A 25,981-nucleotide genomic window follows, 5' to 3' on the forward strand; every position below is an offset into this window, starting at 1 on the left:
TCAGTTATTGGAAACATATTACTTTCATCTTGATAAACTTCACTTCCTTTAAGGTCTTTCACTTCAATACTGTATCTCAAATTAATCTGACACTTCAACTTCATTCAGTGCTGACAATTAAACGTTATCTTTAACTTTCAGCTCTTCAATTCTATTATTAGAGACTGTATCAATTCATTGTAATTAATGAACATTGCTGAACATTGACGTGCTATAATTTCATAATATGTTTTAATCAAGGTTAGAAAACTATGGAACTAAAAAAAAAAATTCAATCCTTGCAAAAATAAATAAATAAATAAAATAAGTGCAGTGTGTATATCAGAAGTGGAAGTGGAAGAAGTGTAGCTGACTTAATATAAAATGATGTAAAATAGTTTTTGGAACACTGTGCAGTCCATATGAAGCTAACCTGTGTGGCTTTGTCTGTGCTGAAATGGGATGTAGGATTAGTCCTGCAAACTGATAAGCTGCCATGAGGTGATAATAACCTTAGAGACAACAACTAGGTCTAAACTTCATACTTCTACTTTTAACTCAACTTTATTTAAGACAGTAAATAAATCCCTTACAGCATGGAAGACATATTTGTGTTTGTTTAATTTAAAAAGGAGCACTGACTGCACCCTGTACATAAACGGCAACAGCCTCATGTGCTCAATGGCTAATCTGTTGTTTTAATCTGAAGTTGATCCCTTCAGTGATCTCTGACCAACTTAGGTATGTAGGAGCACTAAGCAGTATTCTGATGGGCAGAGACTCACAAGTAGGTCAGAGGCTCATGCCAAACAGAAACAAAGTGTCAGCGAGCTCATGTTAGATTTCACAGGAGTACAGACCGATTAAAGGAGATCAGATTACATGGCAAGGGCACATTCTTAAAGTCACAGAGTGTGTATGACTCAACACACCTACAAGCAACGCAATGCAGAGATATTCAGGTCTGGTATTATCAGTATATAGACAGAGATCATTCTGCAGGTTGGCTTGCTTCATGACGTTGAAAGAAAGGAGCGTTAATACCTTAAAACAAGACAGAATGACAGACAATGGACAGGAAATGATTGAAAAATTGCACTCAGATCCCAGCAATGTAATAAAATACAACAAAGCTTAAATAATAATCTAAGAAAATCAAGTACAAAAACCTCCTATGTAAAATAATGTAATAAGTTAATACAGCATGTCCATAGCAGAAGCATAGCAGCAGTTCACTAAGGATCAGGTAGTGGGGTAGAAAGCCTGAGTCAACTGCAAAAAATCCATAAACCCAATTGACAATTAAACCATCTGAGCAAACTCAAACTAATGAATGACAAGTGACAAAAAGCCCCAGAAATGAAAAAAAACCCTATCAGCAGTTCTTAGAGCACAAAAGGTCCATATTGTACACTTCTCTGTATAATTCATACATTCCCCATCAGTCATTGATAAATGTTTGATTCAATCTTCTGTTTTTATTAATCTCATCGAGAGAAAAAATTCAATCACTAAACATGTTTGAATGCTGATCTTGGTCACACATTTACATTTACATATATGAAAATGTGTATCAGCTGCACAAAAGTAAAAGAATGATGCATTTTATTTCACATAAGGAGAACTGTTTCTGATGACTTGTGTTGTTTTGGATGACAAATAATGAACTAAATATGTTAAGGCTGATAGCATCAATATTTGAGAGATACAAAAATCATAGTAAGGCGTGTTGTGCCTTTATTAGACAGTAATAACTGTAATGCACTTATTGTATTGTAATCCACATTACAATGATATGAAACAATATCAGTATACGCTTAGATTGTAGAAGCTGAAAACAGTTTGTATTTTAACTTATATTAATCATAAATTAACTCATTTATTGAAATGGTTGATGAATTTGAATGATTAAAAAAATCGCCAAATATATGAAATTAGGCTTCAAAGTTGTGTAAAACTCAGCCTCTTTCTCTGCTCCAAACACTGTGGGAGTGCCCGCTGAGTCTGCTGAAACCCCGCCCCCTACCAAGTGTCACCTGTCAATCAAAGTCACCATCTCTAACAGAAACATGGACACCAGTCTGAGAGCTTTAACTCAGCTGTTAGCTCGGCGGCTAGCTCAGCTAACTGGCTAACTGTAGACTGTAGTAGTAGTAGTGTGTGCTGAATGTATTTATACCTCTACAGTAGCAGGGGCGGGTTTATGCTAATCAGAAATCTTGAAACACAGTTTGTGAAGCCTAGCTCCAGAATTCAAATCTAAATGGTTGAAATGCTTTTTACACCTTTTTTAGAAATACATTTATGACCTATTTAATGTGTTTCACTTTACACAGTCTTTAAGCACTCTTTACTTTAAGAAAATTAGATTTTGGTGTGAAATAATAAAGGAAATGACTTGCCCAGACAGATTCCACAGTGCTGACACTGGCTGCTTGTGATAGATAGTTATTTCTGCTCCATCAAAATAATTAAATCAATATCACACCCTTAGAATTAAGACAGACTGCAGGGAAAATGTAGTAGTTAACAGTAAAGAATGCCATAGCTTCACATTAGCATTCCTGTGTGTTATTAACTGAGTCACTGTCAGATCTGGCTCCCTGAGAAAACTAACATCCTTCCTCACACAATCATATGGGGCCTACTTGACTCCAACAAAACAAGAGCACTTTTTTTCCTTCTGCTGACTCTCTCACAAATTATATAGGTCTCCCCTGGCTTCTTCCCAACAAGGTCAATATTGATTTTTCATTCCCATGTGAGCAACGCTGAATAATCTTTTCCATGTCCATTTCTTACTATGCTGAGACGTTAGTCAGGAAATGGATGAGGCTGGAAATAAAATTGGTAACGCAAATAAATCCATTAAGAATCATTTTTACCATCATTAGGTTTCATTCTATGAATAAAAGAAGACAAATGTCATGTGTGCTGGTTGTCTCCATGAATATTCTCTTCTCAAGCAATAAACTTGGATTTATTTCAGACATTATTAATAAGAACATCCATTTTCATACAGTTCTATGTGTGAGGGAGTTGACTTATTTCCCCATGGCCCCCCGCGAAGCTGGCCATAAATTAAAGCGCCTCTCGCGGTGCTGCTAGCCTTCCTCTGTTTGTACTACATGTTTTCTCAAGCAATCTCAACAGGAGAAAAACAAAGACAGGAAGTACAACTGTTTCCTTTTTTCGCACTGAGCGATCCATAAGCACATTAGGAACTATATCTAGTTTGTATTGATTTCAGCTACACTTTGGCTTGAATTTACTGATTTACCCTGAACCTGTGAACAAAGAACACAGTGGTGAATTTCTCTTTGTCACAGTTAAAGTGACACGGGAAATGTGTTTTAATGATAGTTATCACTCAGTGTCTTGCACTCACTTTTCCTTCTTTCTCGCCATTGTCCATCTTTCATTCCCGTCTTTCCAGCCACTAGGTTTATTAAGGTGTTTGTAGCATGTCTGGACAAAGAGCCACATCTGCTTGAAGTCAAGTAATTTCCATGTGCCAATGAGCTGTGGAATTCCTCTGGGACCGCTCCATAAAAAAAGACTCACTGATGTATAATCTCATCTTCAGTACATGGCATGCACAGGATGGGAGAGCCCCACTTTGTGCCTCTTCTGTTGTATCATTACATTCCAGACCCAAACCCAGAAGGTCATTTTAACTAAACTTGTACATAACAGCTTTTTTATAAAATTATTGTTTCCAAAACCTTCAAAGAGTTTTTGACCATCTGATTCAAAACATATTGTGTTCTTGCATGCTAAAAACTGTTTGAACACATTTCACAAACAAAGACTGTAGCCAGAAATGACTTCTGACTAATGTGAAAATGTTTCTGTGTTAAAGCTGGTAAAGGTAATTCACTAATGAGCTATGCTTTATAAAATGATTTAATTAGCTACTCAACTTTATGCAAATATATTTCTTTGGAAACAAACAAATTAAAGGATAAGTCTATCTTTAATGAAGTTAAATAACTTTCAGTGCTGATGTGCCAGGGTTCAACATAAAGGCCTGTCCACTTCTCAGCATGACCCTAAAAACCTCACCTGGACTCTAAACACACACAGGCCCTGCTATTTCAAATGATCAAAAAATATCCACACAGTGCTGGTAACCACTTACTCAACAACTTACTTCATTTCTCCTCTTATTTTACTATTTCATAGTGTTTGATTTCATTTCCATCCTATTTTATTTAAATTTAAAAGATGAGCCTGAATATTACACAACTGACTGAGGTCATTTATTCTCCCAACACCAAGAATAAGGAAATGAGGTCGACAAAGCCAGTCAAAAACATGCAATGCAACGTGCCAACCTGCTCATCAGGAGGAGAATCAAATGCATTCACAGACACACACACACACACACACACACACACACACACACACACACACACACACACACACACACACACACACACACAGCCTTTAGGAGCTATTTGGGGTTCAGTCTCTTGGCTAAAGACCCTTCCATAAGCAGACTGGAGGAGATGTGGACCAAACCACCAACCTTTGGATTAGTAGATGACATGCTCTACTACGTCCTCCTCCTCCTCCACAGCAATGTTTCAGCCTCTGATAAACCTTTAATCTCCTGAATCTATTACTCAAAAAGGCCTGAATCACATTTCAGTGTGTGACCACTACCTAAAGCAACACACTCACACCCCTTAACTGTCTGATACATGTGTCCAAATAACACAGGACAGAACTTTCACTGCTGTAAGCTGTGTTGATGTTGTTGAAGTTAAAGCATAAAAGGACTGTGTTATGTCCATTTTATAAAAGTGGTGTCAGGAGCAAGAAAGCTTTTAATCATAAGTTTCTGAACAAATGATCTCTCTTTGTGAATCATTTGTATGTAGGATCCTATTATGACCTGAAGCCATTATAGAAAACAAAAGGGGAAGTACTGTATACAGAGCACATAGTACAAAGACTGTACAAAGAGAGACTGTTTGGACATTGAAAGCTAAAAGCAATGATGATGTGGCTTTGATCACCTGTACAAGTAAAGACAGTGCAGTCCAGCTTCCTTTCAACTCATTGCTGTATGAAGGTCAGGTTACACATTCATTACAACTGTGACACTTGATGGTTTAATGGCACAGAAAATGTCTCAGTCTCACATAAACACTGTATGACATAATTATGCTCATAGTAAGTGCTCTTAGCAGTTTAAAGTCTGTGTAAAGTAAGAATAAATATGTGTTCTGAGTTTGACATACCACAGAAAAGTGTGTTGTTAACCACCCTGGTAAATATGAATTATTAAAAAAATTGCCAAATATATGAAATTAGGCTTCAAAGTTGTGTAAAGCTCAGCCTCTTTCTCTGCTACCAAACACTGTGGGAGTGCCCACCAAGTTCGCTGAAACCCCGCCTCCTACCAAGTGTCACCTGACAATCAAAGTCACCATCTCTACCAGAAACATGGACGCTACAGCTCTTTCTGCCGCTAGCTCACTTGCTAGCTCGGCGGCTAACTTGGTGGCTAACTCAGCAGCTAACTCAGCTAACTGGCTAACTGTAGATGGTAGTAGTAGTGTTAGATGTAGTAACAATAACTGGCCACTAGGCTGGCTCAGAAAATCAGGAAAAATGAGAAAGTGAGAAACAGTTTAAGGCTCTATCTCCATAATTCAGTACTGCATAGTTATCAGCCTTTTCACATGTTTTCTGGAACCATTTTCCAACATGTATAATATATATAGAAGTAAATCAATGAATTGACTTTACACAGACTTTAAACTTGCAAAATCTCATCAACCTCGTGGCTCTCCGCTGCACCCTAACATTCAGCTCATAACCTGTTCATCAATTTTATAAACCTACCATGAACAGCATGTTCCTACATCTCCAACCTGCCTGACTGTCTACTTACCATCTGGAATATAATTCTATTTGACAGACAGAGCTAATAATTGACCGCAGGCCCCCATCAACACCCGTGGCTAATTACTCAGTATCTGTCCCATCTGATTTCCATCCATACTCCATTTAACGCAGTAATTCTCAACCAGGAGCCACCAGTGTACAAAGTTGGTACAAACAGGTCACAGTTTTATTGACTAATTGGTACACTTTCAACAGAGAGAGAGCAGAAACCAGCTTGTTTTCTCAGACTTGATACTGTTGTTTGACAGTAGAGTTGAGAAAACCTATGACAGTCTACATATCAGCAGCTGGTTAGCATTAGTTAGCAGGTAACATTTATGACATCATGATACATTTGTGCAGTGATGTAACAGCAGATTAGTCTGCATTCATGTACCTGCTACCTTCTTAATGTATATCTTAAAGGATGGACGGATGGATGGATGGATTACCAATAGCATACATTAAAACAATTGGTTCAGAAATGTTCAAGTATGCCTCAAACAGTCACTCGCCAAAATTAACATTAAATCTGTTTTTCTTGCTGTAATGAATCCTCCTGTTCATACTGACCATCAGAAGATGCCTTCATAATACACTTACAATGGAAGTGAGGACTAAATCCACAGTCCTCCTTCTGTGTAAACATGGATTTAAAAGTTGATCTGAAGCTAATATGAAGCTTCGCTATGTTTCAACGTTACAATGTTTTTAGTAGCAAAGTCTTTTTGTTACTGTACTTCCACCACAGCTCAACAGGAAACTAAGTTTCTAAGAAGGAATTTGATGCTAAAAAGTTAGTAAATGTGTCAGATATCACTTGATATGACTAACTCACACTGCTGAAGCTCAATAGAAGTTGATCATCTACTTTTAAATGACTGTGTGGACACACTGTGGATATAGTCCCAAGTGACATCTTTCACTAACATGAAGTTAAACCAGTGAAGCTCAGACTGCTGAAGCCTCATATTAGCTGATCATCTACTTTTAAATGACTGTGTGGAGTAGGAGTGACTAGGATTCTATCAGTCATGTATACTGGAGTATAAGCTAATTCATTGTCATTAAAGTAACATGTAGCACTGTAGAGGTAACCACTGCACCTCTGTGAGTGACACGTAACCTGACACTACACCTCTGACTCCACTTTATGAATTCTGTTGATTAGTGGGCTGACTAGGGAGGCTCTCTCCGTATAGTGTCACCTCTCACTTCTCTTTCAGCCGGAAAGGGTATTGTCTTTCCATCAGGCTGCAGTGGTGCGAGAGAAGGGGAGGAAACATGACCAGCAGCTATTGTTAGGCTGATGTCGCCCTGTCACTCACAGCGAGTGAGGGGGTGGGGGGTTGGAGGGGTGGGGGGGGTTGGATAGCATCTGAGATTGCAGGTCAGTCTGTGGGGGGAGATAATGATTAGTGGGTTGGGGATGACTGACCTCCTGAATCAGAGGCTCTGAACTGCCACCGCCACTTGAATTTCCCGGCTTCCTCTGCGCCAGAACGCTGCCTCTGCCTGACTGAACACATTTTAAAAGGAAACACTTGATTATCTCTTTCTGATAGTGGACACAGCTTTCACACTGCAGTAGCAACAACAACAGTGACGGCTGTTTTATTTGCAACCTCTGATAAACCTACTGGAAAATCTGACTCACATATCTACTTGGTTAATGACAGAATGATGACAAATGTATAAAGTTTCATTCATCAGTGTTTATAGACAGTCTACACACATTAACGACATATAAAGAGTCACTTTATAAGTTAACTCAAGTTATTCAGCACTTCTCTTATCTATTTAATTTTAGCTAGCTTCATTTTATTCTTCTTAGCCTTTTTTATCATTTTATTAATTCTACATATTATGTGCATCTTTTTGTCATGTATTTGTTGAGTGTATGTGTTCTCAAACTTCTTGAATCTTGAATCTTGAATACAAATGATCTGCTTAGTAAATTGATTTGTGCCTGATATAGTTTTTTTTTTTTAAGTTTTTCTGCTGGAAACGAGATGTCTCCTACTTCCTACGTTTGTTTACTGGAGAATTCAAGTTTCTACATCACACATGGTTAAGTGGCATGCTGAAACATGATTGGCTCCAAACTAGTTGTGATATCAGAAATCATCTTTAATTGTCAATTGTTCAAATCAAATGCCATGTTTTTCATGATAGCACAATTTCTTTAAATGGAATGATGTCAGATGTCTGCTAAAGGCCTGGGCAATGAGGACAAAACCTCAATATCGATATTCCAACACTATTGTAGTTATGACTATTAGTGTTTTCACAAAATATTTACACAAAGAGAATTTTGATAAATAATCATCAGTAATGTGGATATAACGACTGATAGGATAAAGGCAGATAATAGAACAGCAAGATCAGTCTGGTATGTTCAGAAAATGACATCATTGTACTGTAATATCACAATATTACCATATTACAATATATATATATATATATATATATATATATATATATATATATATATATATATATATATATATATATATATAAGACTATATCACAATATCATTATAATATCAATATATTGCCCAGCCCTAGTCCAGTACAATATGTTATATTTTTGCCTGTTATCTAACACAGGCTATTACTTTATAACTACATTACACTGTACTGTATGTAAGGTCTAATAAAATCTAATAAAAGAGTTTTCCTTTCATATTCTTGATAGATGATTGTCTATTTAGATTTCAATATCTCAACAAAGCAGTTATTTTCTTAACATCTAACAGCTGCAGCTCCCACAAGGTTTGAACATTGTTTTAGTTAGAAAAGTACACAGCACTAATGTGTCCATAGAAGAGTACTGAGAGACTAAATGAATGCAAAAACTCTACTAGTATTCCATGCAAAGCACATGCAAACAAGCCATTTGTTAGTTGACGTCAGTCAAGACAAAGGAGAAAACCTTTACAAATCCACTCTCCTTTTTAATTTTAGTGACTGTAAATACTCATTTTTCTTTCTCTAAATCACAACTCATTCTCAAACATGTTCTCTACCTCCTCTTGTTCAATTTCTTCTCAGATTGATCTATTTCCCCACCGCTTCATGACCAGATGTCAAGCTGTGTCACAGAGCATTATGAAAATAATGCCTTGCGTAAATCAGCAGGATTAACAGAGAGGTTAATTTACTTATGTTACACCTGATCTTTGTGGCCCTTTGGCCTGGAAAGATCAGAATGGACAGCTCCAGATTACCCTCAATCTGGAGTTAGAGCAGAAACAGTGAGACCATGCTGCTAAGCTTCACACACGTCTGCTTCACTATCTGACATGTGAGTATTTGGGTGAGCACTGATATGGTGTGGCCCCTCAGGCTTCAATAGGAATGTAATGGTATGTATTATGGGCACACACACACCTGCACAAACACATTAATCTATGACAGGAGGTACAACAGATGGAACTGGTGTGTGTATCTCTTTCTGGGTCTGTCAGCTAGTCCCCATTTTTGCATTTACATCAACCCCCCACCCTCCAAACTACACTTTGTACTGGTTCATGTTTCAATCCTTCCCAGGTTTCAAATGAACTCTCCAAATTCACAACATCTAACATCCATCACGGACTAAAGCAGATATTCATTAACCAGCATTTCTCTTGCTCTTTAAATACTTGCTGTGCTATTCTACTTATGTTGCCAGGATGAAAGGAACCCTGTGCTATAATAATGAGAGGAGTAGAGTGAGAGAGGAGAGGCAAACACTTCATTATCATAGTTTGGGAAAACAAAGTGCCAAAGTGAAACTATACCTTCCAGGTTCCGCTCCTCAAGTAAGTAAATCTCACTCTCCTCAAGACTCAATGATGTTTGTAATAATACTGATAAATAAAACTTCAGCCCTGGACAATAACCTTACTCTACAGTCATTTTCAGTCTTTCCTTCTTTTAGATCTAATCCATTAAATTCACTGCAAGATGTTCAGAGCAGCTCAGCACCTGCAGTCACCACAGTCCTGTAAACTGCAGCAGATGAACATGTAGTGAAACTGTAACAGGACTGTCATGACTCAAGACTGCTAATGTAGCAATGTCATTACCAGTTTATGACTAATAAATACTGTTCACACCAACATCGGAGTCAACAAGTTAGAAAAGTTTCAGAATATGTGATTTAATGATAGAGAAGTGCCAAACTTCTGCATTCAATGTAACACGAGCCATAATATAGTGTTATGATATATGAGCCATTCTGCAATCAAACAGTTGTCAGATGATATGAACTCTCACACATCATAAACATCAAAATATAGTTCCTATCTGTGCTTGCCCTTCATATGAAACAAACAAGCATAAGCACCAAGTTTGATACACTATAGGACTTTTCCCAGTTGTAAATTTGTTGACATGAAAGTTATTTACAAGTCGTAAGCTGGACATTAACTCAGCATGAGGCCTGTAAAGAAGCAATCTATGAGAATGGACTGGGAGGGGATAGGGTTAGGGTTAAGGTTTGAGTGTACTGGTGTCGTCCTCAACGGTTGCCTGTTCTCGTTTTTTTCAGGTTCAGGTTTTTTTTGTGATTTTCTTTTTTTAGCGAAGTAAATAGTAAGGATTATATTATTATGCCCTTCTGTTTGGAGGAGTTCTGATCAGTTTTCTGGTGGTTGGTCTACTTTTTACTCCATTTTTTGTTACTGTTACAGTCGGGATCAACTGATGGCTTTCCAACCAGCTGACATGGCCGACCAAACTACAGAGGGAGAGTGAATAAGATGGACAAGCTAACAGTACTAAAAAGGGGGTCAAAGAGAGTCCTGGGTGTGAATATCATGTAGTTTAGTGAAACATGGCTGCAGCAGGGAATCCCTGGCCTCAATGTTTCCAGCGATGGTTTTCAGACTGCACCGATAGCGTTAAGCGCAAAGGCGAGGAACTTATTGTTCAGATGGTCACATAATAATAAAGTATTTGTTGCCCAGACATTGAAAAGTAGCTGTGGGACTTCAGCCATATTATTTGCCAAGGGGAATTTCACATGCCATTGTGGTATCTGTTTACAAACCCCCAGCCCCCACCAACCTAACATCAGCGTGTAATGTCATTCACAAGGCCGTACCTCAACTCCAGACTCAACATCCAAGTGCCCTCATTGCAATCTTCACCATGGCGATAACCCTACCCAACTTTACCCAGTATGCAAGCTCTCCAACTAGACAGAAGAAGGCTCTGGATGTCTTTTATGCTAACGTTATGGAAGCATACAGCTCTTCTACCTTCTCCTCATGGGTAGGTCAGACCAGAACCTTGATGGTCAAGATGGTCGGAGGAGGCAAGTGAGACACGTTTTAAGTGACAGACTGGCATGCAGGTGAAGACTAGCAAGGCTGAAAAGAAGTATAGGAGGTAACTGGAGTAGAAACTCTAGCAGAAGGATGTAAGTAAGGCATGAAGACAATCACTGGTTACAGGCCGACTGGTAACAGAGGAGTTGAAGGCTGTGGCTCAGGAGGTGAGCGGTTGTCCACCAATCGGAATATCGGTGGTTTGATTCCCAGCTCCTCCTGTCCACATGTCCATTGTGTAAGATACTGAACTTCAAGTTGCTCCTGATGCGCTAATGGTGTATGAATGTGTGTATGTTAGTTCTCTCTGATGAGCAGGTTGGCAGCCTGTGTGGTAGTCCCTGTCAATAGTGTATGAATGTGTTTGAATGGATGAATGTGACATGTAGTGTAAAAGTACTTTGAGTGGTCAAAAAGACTAGAAAAGTGCTATGTAAGGCCAAATGAATCTGTCGTTTAGCAGATTTGACACTGCTCATACACCTCTTGACTCATCGGTTTAAGTTTAAGTTAAAGCGATGGTTCGGCATAATTTTCGACCTAGCGTCATATGCACCATGAGGTCTATCTACAGGGCTATGGTGGGAAACTTTGTCATATGGTGTGCACAGAACCATATGTAGCTCAGTGTGGCAAAGAGAAAGGAGCTGGATGTGGAAGACTATAAGTACCTATAAGTGTACAGTTACAATAACCAATGGACTAAGAACAATGAAAACCTCTTCAACATCTGCCAGACAAAGCTGAGAATGTTTTATGATTCTCTGGTAGACAGTACTCTCCTGGTTGTAAGTGTGTGCTGGCAGCAGGTTGAGGGTAGTGGACTCTGACAACAAAGTGATCCACAAAGCCAGTGATGTTGTAGAGTTGGAGCTGGACTCTCTAGCGGTGCTGTCAGAGAGGACGATGATGTCCAAGTTATGTGTCATTCTTGAAGTTGTGTTGTTTCACCAACTCTGCCATTTTAATCGGCTGATACTTTGCTAACTTGACCAGCTGACTAGGCTATGAGCTGATTGGCTACTGAAACAGGTGACATGCCTTAAGCTAAAACACAGCACAGTGACAGGACAGAAGTGAAACACCTCAAAGGACTCATACAAGAACTGATTCAGCAGCAGCAGCAGCGACAGATTGTCCACAGTGCACAAGAGAGACCTTGACTCACAAACACACACTTTTTATGGCAGCAATCTAATATGCTAGCTTGGTGTTTGCCTATCAATTATTACTCAGGCTTGTTAGTGCATTGCCCTACCCCATGTCACACATGCAAATCTCCAGTCATTGAATGCACAGCTTTTGATTATATATATCGGGTCATAAAAATGCTGATTGTGCATTATACTGGATGCAAATGGGGCTGAAGGTCTTGTATATTGAAGAATCAGTGAATTTTTTTGACCCTGATTTTTTATCTGTAGCCTCAGCAGGCATTGACTGATCTGTGTGAGTGTGTATACAAGATCATACCGATAACACACACATATAACTTGCATGTACAGTAAATACATTTCTAGATGCGTATAAATGTTTAAGAACAGTACATATCTACTCTGTACTCTGCTGTAAAAAGTGATTTGATAACTAGATTGAGTAGATTGAGGTCAGTGTAAGGAGCAGGTCTAAGGAGCAGGACTAAGGAGCAGGTCTAAGGAGCAGGACTAAGGAGCAGGTCTAAGGAGCAGGTCTCAGGAGCAGGACTAAGGAGCAGGTCTAAGGAGCAGGTCTCAGGAGCAGGACTAAAGAGCAGGTCTAAGGAGCAGGTCTAAGGAGCAGGTCTAAGGAGCAGGTCTAAGGAGCAGGACTAAGGAGCAGGTCTAAGGAGCAGGACTAAAGAGCAGGTCTAAGGAGCAGGACTAAGGAGCAGGACTAAAGAGCAGGTCTAAGGAGCAGGTCTAAGGAGCAGGACTAAAGAGCAGGTCTAAGGAGCAAGACTAAGGAGCAGGACTTAGGAGCAGGTCTAAGGAGCAGGACTAAAGAGCAGGTCTAAGGAGCAGGACTAAGGAGCAGGACTAAGGAGCAGGTCTAAGGAGCAGGTCTAAGGAGCAGGACTAAGGAGCAGGTCTAAGGGGCAGGTCTAAGGAGCAGGACTAAGGAGCAGGTCTAAGGAGCAGGACTAAGGAGCAGGTCTAAGGAGCAGGACTAAAGAGCAGGTCTAAGGAGCAAGACTAAGGAGCAGGACTAAGGAGCAGGTCTAAGGAGCAGGTCTAAGGAGCAGGACTAAAGAGCAGGTCTAAGGAGCAAGACTAAGGAGCAGGACTAAGGAGCAGGTCTAAGGAGCAGGACTAAGGAGCAGGACTAAGGAGCAGGACTAAGGAGCAGGTCTAAGGAGCAGGTCTAAGGAGCAGGTCTAAGGAGCAGGACTAAGGAGCAGGTCTAAGGAGCAGGTCTAAGGTGTGGACGTCTCCATGCTATTTTGGTATGTGCACCTGAGAGAGGGCCAGTATAGCTCAGTGGGTCATATTACAGTTTTCATTGCTGTGTAACTACATCCCAACTGATAAACCAGTCAGTCAGTATTATCAGTTAATATAATAAGCTGTGTGGTATTGGTGTTTTTTTTGTTATATTATATATACATATGTATCATTTTTCTTAAAGTTATATAGGCAGTATTTTATGTATATTTCATAGTTTTTCTACATTCAAGTTTTTTTAGTTCTATGTGTCTTTTTATTTATAGTAATTTATCATTTGTATATATTTCTTATTTATATATATCATATATATTCTAATTTCTGTAGGTTCATCACTACGGGCAGCAAACTTACAGATGTTTCATGTGTTCTTATTGTAGAAAATATTGATTATAATTGCTTTGATGTTTATGATTGGTCAGATGCAGTGGAAACAAACAGGATTGATGAACTTCTACTTCACTTGGTTTAGTTTCTTAAACTTGAATGGAAGTATCTGGTTAAAAAGGTTGCTAACATAACCTTTAACATAACATTTAAGAGAGTTTGTTTAAACCTCACAGAAAAAAGAGAGATGTAGAAGTAGACTGTAATCCCTGTAAGAGGCTTTATCATTCAATTTCATGGAGATAAGAAAGAAAATAAGTCTTAATAAACAGGAGGTGCTGAAACATTTGAGTGAATAATCCAGATGTGTCTGAACACATCTGTTGTACTTTACTAATGACAGACTACTCACAAACACTTTGTAATAAATATGAAGTTATGTTTTATCTAATCTGCTTTCAGTAGATGAAGCCAGATGAACATGTATGGGAGTTTGTCCTGCCTTCCACCAGCAGTGTCAAATCACATTTCACTTCATTATTCTCACTTTCACACTTTCATTCCACAATAATCAGCTTTATTTCTGCCCTTTGATTTTTGTGACATCCCCTCATAGAGTGCCTGCTCCAAACCCAATTACACAACCCTCAAGGGCCTCTCAGGGCCTCATACCTAACGACATGAAGGAGTGTACCATTATATTGTGTTATAACAATATTAGTAGTGATGACACGATGTACAAACATGATGTGATGTAAAAACTGATATACACATGCATTCAATCAAAAGATAACAGGTTGTCATAGTAATGCAGAGGGCCTCCACAACAATGGTGGGATGGAAAAAGCGAGTCAGAGACGCAGTGGTGAGGCAATGTTTGCCGAACAGTCAGATCTCGTAAACAGAGAGGGGGGCTTTTGCAAGCAGCTGCAGAAATTCCAGGCTGCTGAGATTAAAAAGTAACACCCACATTGAGGGTGGGGGGGGGGGGGGGGGGGGTATTTGAACAAGCTGACCCTGCCTCTGTTTTAATGAAAAGAGAGGAGCCATTTGCAGTAAAAACAACTATGTCTCAATGGAGCATTGTGTCTAGTCCATTTCACTGCATGGACACTAGCAGCTCTCAACATACAGCTATACAGCATGAAACACCACATACTGTCATCCACAGCACAGTGGAGGCTCTGCTAAGGAACTGGGTGGTATGTGTGTGTGTGTGTGTGTGTGTGTGTGTGTGTGCGTGCATGTGTGTGTATGTGTGTGGAGAGTAGGAGTGAGGGGATCAATATAGTACCAAGGTGTAGTACCAACAGATACCAAGGTAGTACCTTCCTACCAGCACTATTAGATATCATTAAAGTGTGTCCTGACCCTTTAAATGCAACTCTGAATGAAACATTTTATCATTGAACATTTTGAAACTGCAGGAAATGTAATTTTTGGACAATCCACACCACTGCTTTCACAAAGAAGAACACTTCCACAACTGCATTTAAATTGTTCACTGAACATAACTGATGACAATCTTGATAAATAGTTCATCAATCAAGTCACTGAGTTCCAGCTTTCCTGTTCTTTTCTTTGTTCCATGACAACAATGCAAACAAAACTAAATAATGAAAATAATTCAATGCAACTAGTAAATTACAATGGGGACTTCTAGTATTTAAGATGAGGCAGCCATCCATGCATGAACACGGTTCACATAAGGACCATTTATATTGAGTAACTAACTATGGTTGTGTTATGAAGAAAAAATAATACTCCATTACAAGTCAAATTGATATAATAAATGAGCCAGGTGTAGCAAATAAGAAAGAAAAGAGTTCTGCTAATCAAAGTTTGAACACATTCTTTAGATGTTTCTCTAAACTTTGCTTTTTTTGTGAAATATTGTTAAGTTTTACATCTTCAGATCTAAAATAATGATTCATTTGGTTTAACAGCTGTAACATCTGTAACATGAGCCACAACTACACACAAGCCAAACATTGTGGGAACAACGGCTCTAATCTTCAACCATGTTTTGTATTTTATGTCTATTATATATTATTCAATGTAAACTTATTCATTTGAAAATTAACAAGGCTTTATCTACCAAAATAAAGTAAAAGTCCTTGTTTTAGCTTTTTTCAACTTTGGACTATATTGTATTTAGAGCAGGTTGTTTATTTAAAACTAATGTATTGTACAATTTCGCATTTTTTGTTAAAATGTTTAAATTCCCCAAACTAAGGTTGTGAAAAATATGCTGTTTTTTTATAGACACATTAATCTGTTAAGGGGCCCCAGGTCAAAGTTTGCTCTTAGGCCCCTACTGACCCCCACCCACCTACCTCTGTGGACTGTTTGTATAAATTTCCATCAAGTACAGATTACAGTATACATCACAGTTTGATTATAAACAGGATCAACCAGCTCACAGGAAGATTTATTTCATAGTTTTTGGTCATTTGATGAAACATGACTGTATTTAGGAATATGCACCATGTGATCAGCTGTTTCCTAAACCAGCCCTGGTACAAGTTACACAACACACATTTCAGATCATCCTTTCCCTCTGTCACTTCTCATATCTTCTGTTTACAGCACCCCCATCCCCCTCCAGTCCATGTGGCAGCCCGCAATATAACCGGAACGGCACATAGTGAAAGAATCCAGGAATGCTATTAAAGCATTTCCAGTGACTGAGCACTTTTTAAAGTGAGCTACAGCTGTTAGATGAATATGTGGAGCAAGGATCCTGGCAGGAGGCTTGGGGGCCCCACACACTCTGCCTACAGGCTGCTGTACCCCCCCTCATATCTGATCTGCTGCAACAATAATCTTGCTCTTTGCCATATGGAGAATTGAAGTAATATGTTTTACAGTAGCTTCACAGGATCAGACAGTGTTTCCACATCCTTGACACAATGTTGACACAGGAGTTAAAGTGTAGCAGCATGTGTCTCTTTTAGAGCTGCTCTCCCAGCCTGCTTTTATGGTCACATTAAAGTGGTGAGGTGGTGATGGGGCAGAGGGGGAGGGGTCAGATGGGACTGATTGTTTTTCAAGACGAGCCCTCTGATAAATAGCTGAAAAATACTGGAGAAACATTGAGAGAACCATACCAGACCTACTTCACTGTATACTTTACAATACACCTAACTGATGAACAATGCATGATGTAGAAATAAGAAATACTTTGTTCAACATTCCAGAGATCCATCTGCAGTTAGATGCATGTTTAACCCTCCTGTTGTCCTCAGGTCAAGGAAGGAAGGAAGGAAGGAAGGAAAGGAGTAAGGACGGAGGAAGGAAGGAAGGAAGGAAGGAAGGAAGGAAGGAAAGGAGTAAGGAGGGAGGGAGGGAGGGAAGGAGGAAGAAATTAAGGAGAGAAGGAAGGAAGGAAAGGAGTAAGGACGAAGGAAGGAAGGAAGGAAAGGAGTAAGGAGGGAGGGAGGAAGGAAGTAAGGAGAGAAGGAAGAAAGGAAAGGAGTAAGGAGGGAGGAAGGGAGGGAGGAAGGAAGGAAGGAAGGAAGGAAGGAAAGGAGTAGGGAGGTAGGGAGGGAGGAAGGAAAGAAGTAAGGAGGGAGGGAGGGAGGAAGGAAGGAAGGGAGGGAGGAAGCAAGGAAGGGAGGAAGGAAAGGAGTAGGGAGGGAGGAAGGGAGGAAGGGAGGAAGGGAGGGAGGGAGGGAGGAAGAGAGTAAAGGAGGAAGGAAGGAAGGAAGGAAGGAAGGAAGGAAGGAAGGAAGGAAGGAAGGAAGGGAGGAAGGAAGGAAAGGAGGAAGGAAGGAGGAAGGAAAGGAGAGAGGGAGGAAAGAAGGAAGCAAGGAAGGAAAGAAGGATGGAAGGAAGGAAGTGAGGAAAGAAGTATGGAAGGATGGGAAGAACAAAGGAAAAATTAAAGAAAGGGGGAGGAAGGAAGGAAAGAAGAACAGTCAAAAGAGATGGGGTCAATTTGACCCTGGAGGACGACAGGAGGGTTAATAATCCACTTCATCCCATGTGTTCTAGATCTAATTCTAGAGCGTGACTCCATTTTGGGAATATTTTGGCAGTGTTTGAGCAGTAGCAAAGATGCTTATGGATGTATACTAGCCAAGTTACCCTGGTAACCCTGGTTACCCTGGTTACCCTGTAGCATCGCTGAATAACAACTGAGAGACCTGTAACAATAAACAGAATGCAACACTAGTATTAAAATATGCTGTGTTATCTCTGTACAGGTCAGAGATGGCATGTAGTTATGTTTGAGTGATAAATGCCACCTGTCAGCTGTAGTCATTGTGATGTGAGCAGCGATGCAGTCACATGACAGATGACTGGATTCAGAGCAGTAGTGGTGGCAATACGGGCGTGGAGGCATTAGCCTGTCACTTCCTGTTTATAACCACGAGTCAGGACACTTTTTTTTAAAAAGCGTAACCACGATCGTCCCCTAACCATAACCCTGTGGTTATTATTGTTGCCATGACGATGAAGATGTCCTAACAATAAAGGAGTAGTAACTTTATCTCACACCATATTATTCTCTAACCTCAAAGTGATCATTTCAACCCAACCATCTTTCCCCGAAGCTAACTAGACCTTAACCACAGCGTTGTCACATCATAAAATAACTCGGATTAGAAAATGCTCCTATGTGTCCTAATAGATTAACCATTGATCAGCCTTCTGACCATCAATAATGATGACTGACAGTGTTTCCCCTAGGATCATTGTTGGTGTGGGGGGGTTTGAGTGTGCAGTTTTGACAGTCTGGTCATAGATATGTGCAATGAGGAGACAGTCTGTATCAGTGTACTTGTCTACTGACACTTTTTATATATGTATTTATTGATTTGGGATGATTGCGTTAGTGTGTGTGTTTATGTATTTATCTATTTTCTATTTTTTTATATTCAGGCACAGAACAGCAAATTTCGTTGTACTTCTTGTGCAATGACAATAAATTCTATTCTATTCTATTATATTCTGAAACATAACAAGTGCGGATAGATGAGCTAAACAAATATTAACAATATTTATTATTTTTTAACGCTCAAACAGAAACTGTAATAGTGAGCCGGTCTGAGCTAACGGCTGTAGAGTGATGAAAGATTACGTAAATGCTATTTCTAAATGTGAGACGTGGTTAAACCTCTTTACGTGTGTTAAGCTTCCACTACGGCCCTGATTACAACATAAACAGTCTATACAACACATATATGAAAACGTGCATCCTGTCATTACACATAACATGAAGAAATACTTGTTTTAATGATTTTTCACTTAACTTCCCGTACAAAAAATCTTTGATTTCAAGCACTGCATCATCTTCACATCTAAAACTACTAACAGTATGACCGTCAGCAGAAAAGTCATGTAGTTTAGCAGCAAACACTCCCATAAACACTGTTATGAAGACGTGTGGTATCTTCTCTCCATCACTGTCTCATTTGACCTGCTAATGTTCAGCTGTCATCTTAAAGAGAAGCTCAGAGCACAATCAGCTCTCATTAATAAAGAGGAACAGTTTCTATCATGTGATCTGGAGCAGGACTTTAGAAAATAATCCAGTCATATTAGCTGTTATTAATCTGAGTTTTATTTTACTGAAAGCAATGAAACACTAGTGAGATTTATAATCATGCTGTTCATTTAGACTTGTTTCAGGGATTGTTCAGAAGTAGAACTAGAATCTAAAACATTGTTGTCATATTTCTCTGTGTCTTTGCTTGTTTGTGACCTTCAGGGTTAATTACAGGCTAAATGACTTGATGTGGGATATTTTTTGCAGTGTGGATGATTTGAGTGGCAGGGGGAGGGGAGTGTAATCATACACCAGTACAGCTGAAGCTTCCTCCTCTTCCTCTTCCTCCTCCTCCTCCACTTTTCTACAGCTGTAGGAAAAACAAGCTGGAAGAGAGGTACAGTCCACTGAAAGAAAGGAGTTCTCAAAACACAAACCCATCAACTGTGTGTGTGTGTGTGTGTGTGTGTGTGTGTGTGTGTGTGTGTGTGTGTGAGAGAGAGAGAACGTAAGGAGCAAAAATACAAAGCAAGGCAACTGTTTTATTCCATTTGTGTGTTTTAAGAGCACATTTCAACAACCATCAAGCATTACTTCAGCAAGCTTCTACACATGAAGGCAGAGTAAAGAGGGAACACTGCACTAGACTTAAGATAATTACACTTGACTCTAGGAAATCATAGAGGCTGTAGTTCATTTGTATTAGAAACTGGAATTTTCACTCATTGTTATGGTTCAGTTCAGTCCTGTTTGCTTTGTTTGTTTGTTAGCAGCATGTCTCAAAGCAATGACATTACATTCTATGAAAATATGATGCAAATGTAAGCCGGTTTAAGGAAGCATTGATAGGTGTATATCCAGGATTCTTCTACACAGTGAAATATTTTTAAAGTTGCTATGTAAGCATTTTGTATATCTGTCACTTCAGGCTGCAAATACATACAACACAAAAGATAAACATCCAAACCAGCGTTTTACCGCTGTGTGTTGTGTATTACATTAATGTTGTGTGTGTTTTATGTGATCTAGATCCAGATTTGTATTTATAACATTACATTATTATTACATTAAATCAAAAAAGAAATTAGATTAGATTAGATTAGAAAGTCTTTATTGTCCATGAGGGGCAATTTGAAATAGTAGATTATTCAGCCTACCATCTACAGGCTTTCTATTTTACTATCAGTAATATTATAATATTTACATCATACACCATATTTCAGTTGACTTTTCTAAATCAACTATTTTAACATTAAAATATAAAACACTATAATAATAAAACACTTCCCAGAAGTGTACACACACATGTTAGATTACTGCTTTCACTTCCAGCACACACTGAAAATCAATGGGAGAGACTTGAATCCTGCTTCAGTAAATCACCACACCGAGCGCCATGACTGTTGTTAGAGTTACAGTATTGTTCTGTGTTAATGCAGAATGCAGCGCAGGCTTTTAACATTTCTACCTTTAACATTACACACAAAAAGCCAGTTCTTCTATTATATACTGCTCTTTACACAATGAAAAACACATCTACACTTATCTATTTATATAATATCCTGTGGGTTTTTTTTTTTTTGGGGGGGGGGGGGGGGGGGGGTTGAATGATCTATAAGTTGTGATGAAACTATGTTGTCTTAATATTATATCAGTTCAGGCTCACTTATCTGTGCCAACACACGAGTAAATAAAGCATATGTGAGTGTTTCAGAGAGGAAGCACGGCCCAGTGTGTAGTAACAGCACACGATTTTGTTGCTGTTTCGTAATAGTTTGGCACCGAGCCGACTCACACACACACACACACACACACACACACACACACACACAAGCATGCCGCCAGACAGGGAGATCCCAGCATTTTTGGGTGTGAGCCAGGCTGGAATACCACCAACTCCACTTCCCTGTATTTTCTGAACCACTGCCAAAACTACACACAACACCTCTCTCTCTCTCTCTCTCTCTCTCTCTCTCTCTCTCTTTCTCTCTCTCTCTCTCTCTGCCTCAGGTCTTTTTGTAATCTACGCTCACTCAGCATCTTTTTCTGTCATTGAAAGGAATTTCTTTTATGTTTTAACATCTCATCTCTTTATATTTTGCTGCACATTGTGTCCTGCTGGGTCATCACTGTAAAAGCTAAAATCAGGTTTTACCAGCTGTCAGTCAATGGTTTTTTACAACAAATATTTGCTTTGTGGTTTGTCTTTAAATTCCTTCTAATTTAAGAATGAAAACATATTATGTAAAATGAAAAACAAAAGCAGTAGGAATGACAAGAGATTTTTTTTTTTCATTTTAAAACCGTTTCTTTGGTGTGTTTATGCCAGCGCTGACGCCCGTGTTGTTCCTGAAGTCTACAGAAGTGATTTAGGAGCTACTGTAAACACGGCCGGTCCCTTTTTTGGTTCAGATCAGATTAAAACTTGTCCGCCTCAGAGGGGCCTTTTTATATTTAGCCAACATCTTGTTCCTATTTCCAAAGATGCATTTACTGCCTTCAAATGTGGTTTTGTTTTGTAGCTTTGAGCATGCTTAGTATACTGGCTCCACTCTGTCTGCCTAGCAGCCATAAGCATCCTTTTATTGTCCCATGACCATTACACTCAATGACTACATACAAATGACCCCCACAATAACTGCACATCCTGAGGAATCTTTGAAGCATATAGAATGATTTTACATGCACGGCCCGGGAAATTTAATTTACTTAATGAAAATAAGAGTTATCAGCAGATAGTAATGCTTTTATAATGACAGTAACAGCCACCATACATGAGATCTAATAAGTAGTAGAACATATCCTATGATGGTAAATATCAACTCAAATGATCAGAGAGATTATATATATAACCTATAGCAGGAATAATTCTAAACACAGTATTAATGAATCATAGATGTTTAAGAGATTAGAAAATGTTGGACATTGTCTTCACAGGCTCAGCTCACCATCCTCCACCCATAATTGTCTCTATATTGAAGCTATTGGTTTCAGCCCCTATTTAAATTGCATTTCCATGCATTGGGTTGCTTTAATGTGCAGCTCTAATGCATGCACTAATGTACACATCACATTTAAGGAAGTCTGTAAATGATCTATCATAAATAAAAGATGACATGGAGAATCCACAAGCGCTCAGAGAGTATAGATCTGCCTGCTGGAGGCTAGATATATATATATATACATATATATATATGGAGAATTATATATCAATCAAATAACTTACTGACATTAACTAGCCGCTAAGCTAAGGAGCTTCAACCAGTGCTCAATGTAGTGTATAAACACAAAGAGACTGCAGTAGCATTTTCTAATAACACATATTTTCTAATGGCTTCATTAATGGCATAAAAGGTCTTAAAACAAAAACCACGTATTAATAAATTATAAGCATTGAGTTAGTTGAATCATTACAGAATAAACAGGAGAAACCCTCACTTGGAGGAATTAGTCTTAATAATGAATAAATATCCTTTGTTTACATGTAATGCAGTTATAAATGTTAGTAATTCATTAATGAATGCTTAATAAGATTTTCATACTCTGCAGAAGATAAGTGGATGTATCCTCCACATCAGTCCAAAGGAACTAATCTGTTCTCATGTCTTATAACTGATTAACAGCTACAGCTCTGTAGAAAAATAATGAAACATTTAAAAAGCCCTGACAGTTCACAAACCCTTTATAAATTATGCCTTAATTGTTCAAAAAACCTCGCCCAAACGTTCAGCTTCAATTCAACAGAAAATGATTCTGACAATTTTCAACATTTCACAGAAATTGAATAAAAACTCCACGTTGCCTTTTTCTCAAATGCAAGAAAGAAACGAAGATCAAAGCAAATGTAATGTTGTAACTTTGTGCTGCAGAAATAAGTCAATGATAGAAGGCGCAAAAAGCTTCCAATTAAATGAAATGTCTTAAATAAAAATGAGTCGTGACAGATGAAGAAACTCGTGGACATTATGGAAGTAACTGCTGATAGAATCTGTCAAGAGTTTAAAAACAAGCTGTTGTCCAGTTTACAACTATCACAGTGAATGAAGCAGCAGCCGGTCTTACCTGTTTGAACTGCTCCTCGTAGGTCCACTCGTGGTGCTGGGACTGCGGCTGTGCTGACGGGGAATCTGCGCGGCGGGCCGGAGCGAAGGGCCCCGGGACTCTGGCCATGAGATGCATCGGGCCGCTCTTCGGAGACAGGCAGGCTTCCTGGAGAGAGGAATGCCGCTGCTTGTAGTGGTTCAACCCGATATCGTCTTCGTCGTCCTCCTCTTCATCAATGACCTCCTGCTCCTCCATATCATCTTCCTCATCATCCCGCTCCTTATCATCGCTACCGGCTCTGGAAGAGTTTCTGTCCTCGTCGGCTCTGTGGACCTCCATGTGAGGAAGCGTCACCCCGGGGGAAGAGTTGGCAACTCCGGCGACCAGAGCGCCTCGCATCGCCGCCTGGTAGTGACGGAAAGCCAGGGCTTGTTGGTGTATTTGGGACTCCACCATGGAGCGGAGGTCTTTCTCCTTCTCTGCCTGCCGAAGCTTCTCCTCCAGGGCCAGCCGTGCTGCCTGTTGCCGCTGTAGGTTCTCCATGACCGCCTCGAGCTTCATGCCGCCGCTGCCGGGCTGGTGGGACTGTGAGCCGGGGAACAGGCTGTGGGAGGAGGCGGAGGGAGCCTGGAGGGGAAGGCTGCTGGCGGACGAGAAGGAGTCTTGCTGCGGGAAAACAAGAGGACGGTCGTGTTATGATTATTACTTGATATGATTTACCAATAAGCCTCATTACATACTAATCCAGTTTCATTAAAGTTGAGTAGAAAGAAGACAACCTGTCATAACCTTATTTCATAAGCATACAGACGAACAAGAAAAACATGCACAAAGTGGACATAACTCAGCTAAATTGTCCAAATACAAAATTTCTGAGTGTGTCACATTATTAGTGGTAAAATGATGCATTTGAAAAAGATTATAAATCAACTGTAGAGTAGTGAAGTCTATTATTAATCCAATAAATCCTGGACGCTTACCAAAGCAGATTTAGTTGCTAAACTTGTGTTATCAACCATGCTTCTCTCCGTCAGATGCGTCCAAATATTATCAAACGGATCACAAGAGTCTTCTTTCAGTCCCGGTAACGTTCCGCATTCAACATCAAGTATGTAGGTCTCGACAGTGGGCTGAATAAATACTTGAAATATGTTCGCTGTTGAATGGTGTGGAGCTCCGAGCTGCTTTTGGCAACAAGTGGCAACTGTAGTGAGAATGACCTCTGGAGGCAGAGATCAGCCCTCCTGCTCCATCTGCTAACAACACGTCAATACTGCGAGACACTCCACACCGAGACAGCACACACACACACACACACACACACACACACACACACACACACACACTCTGCACCGATGACACATGACTCTATTATCTCTTTATGTGGTAGCAGTAATTATTAGGTGCTTTTTTGTCTGTTTTAAAAATGTTATTTTTTCCAACTCTTGCAAAGCTCCATCACATTTACATCATGATAATTAAATTATTGACTGAGATGAATCTTATTCTATCTTTCCCCTATTCTTCCTCTATAGGCCTGTGTCATTTTATATTGTAATAGTGATAGGCTACAGTAAACTTTCTGGAAAGTCAATAAAGAAACCTGATCTGCTGCAGTAATAATAAACATTAACAAAATAATATATTTTTTTACATTGGTATTATGGGTGTGATATGTGTGTTCAGTTCTTGCTTGTAAACCAAATTTCTACTTTTAGTGAGTACACTACCTGACAAATCAGCTTTTTTTTTAATCTAAACTCATAAATAACAGATATTGCCATAAAGCTGTTCTACTCATAAAAGTGCAACATTGACCACAGAGACATGATACACAGATATGAACAGAGAGATACGTGTCTGTTAACACAATGGAAGACTCACTGAGGGTGGACAAATCTATATGATTATATCATCATTCCTTACTAGGACCTTTCACCTGTATTTTCACATGTACAGTATGTTAATCATAGAAACATGAGCCCTTATGTTGCAGCTCATGTATGATTACAGATCTAGAGAAGAACACCTGTCCTCCACTGTCTTTCTCAGTTCTTCAGCTCTGAGCTCTGACATTACTACAGCCACCATTACTGCAGTCATGTTTGACTCCACTTTTTTATCAGAATAGTTTTCTAAAATGAGTCTTGCATCCTAAGACGAACATTGTTTCACCTACAACCTACACACAGTTAACTTCTTTGCTTTTTCAGTTGGTAACTTCTTAAAAAGAACTGAACGCCAGTTATCAACAAACTCATTTAGAAAAAAGTCTTGCATATGGACTTTCCAGTGGTATTTACTTGACAAACTGCTGTTTTAAGTGAAGAAGTGTTTTACTATATGTCCATGTCTGCACTGCAGTGTAAACAGATTTTCGGTGAACCCTGCAATTGGCTGCCATTTAACACAGTGACCCTACAATTAAGGCTTACTATGATGTAGCATACACCTATCAGCCAAAACATTAAAACCACTGACAGGTGAAGTGAATAACATTG

The 25,981-nt window shown here is 39.3% G+C and overlaps 1 protein-coding gene across 1 annotated transcript in view; it reads right to left on the reverse strand.

The window, feature by feature from the left end:
• Nucleotides 1–24,532, reverse strand: part of arid3c (AT rich interactive domain 3C (BRIGHT-like)) — a 90,259-nt gene extending 65,727 nt beyond the window's left edge. Inside the window, exons 1-2 of the mRNA XM_053326014.1 lie at nucleotides 24,461–24,532; nucleotides 23,499–24,146 (exon numbers count right to left, since the gene is read on the reverse strand). Coding sequence (XP_053181989.1) covers nucleotides 23,499–24,146; nucleotides 24,461–24,499 — 687 coding nt within the window. The 5' untranslated portion in view covers nucleotides 24,500–24,532. The remainder of the gene's footprint in view (nucleotides 1–23,498; nucleotides 24,147–24,460) is intronic.
• Nucleotides 24,533–25,981: the final 1,449 nt, after the last annotated feature.

Source organism: Scomber japonicus, chromosome 9 (genome assembly GCF_027409825.1).
Source record: "Scomber japonicus isolate fScoJap1 chromosome 9, fScoJap1.pri, whole genome shotgun sequence".
In the NCBI taxonomy this organism is placed as follows: domain Eukaryota; kingdom Metazoa; phylum Chordata; class Actinopteri; order Scombriformes; family Scombridae; genus Scomber; species Scomber japonicus.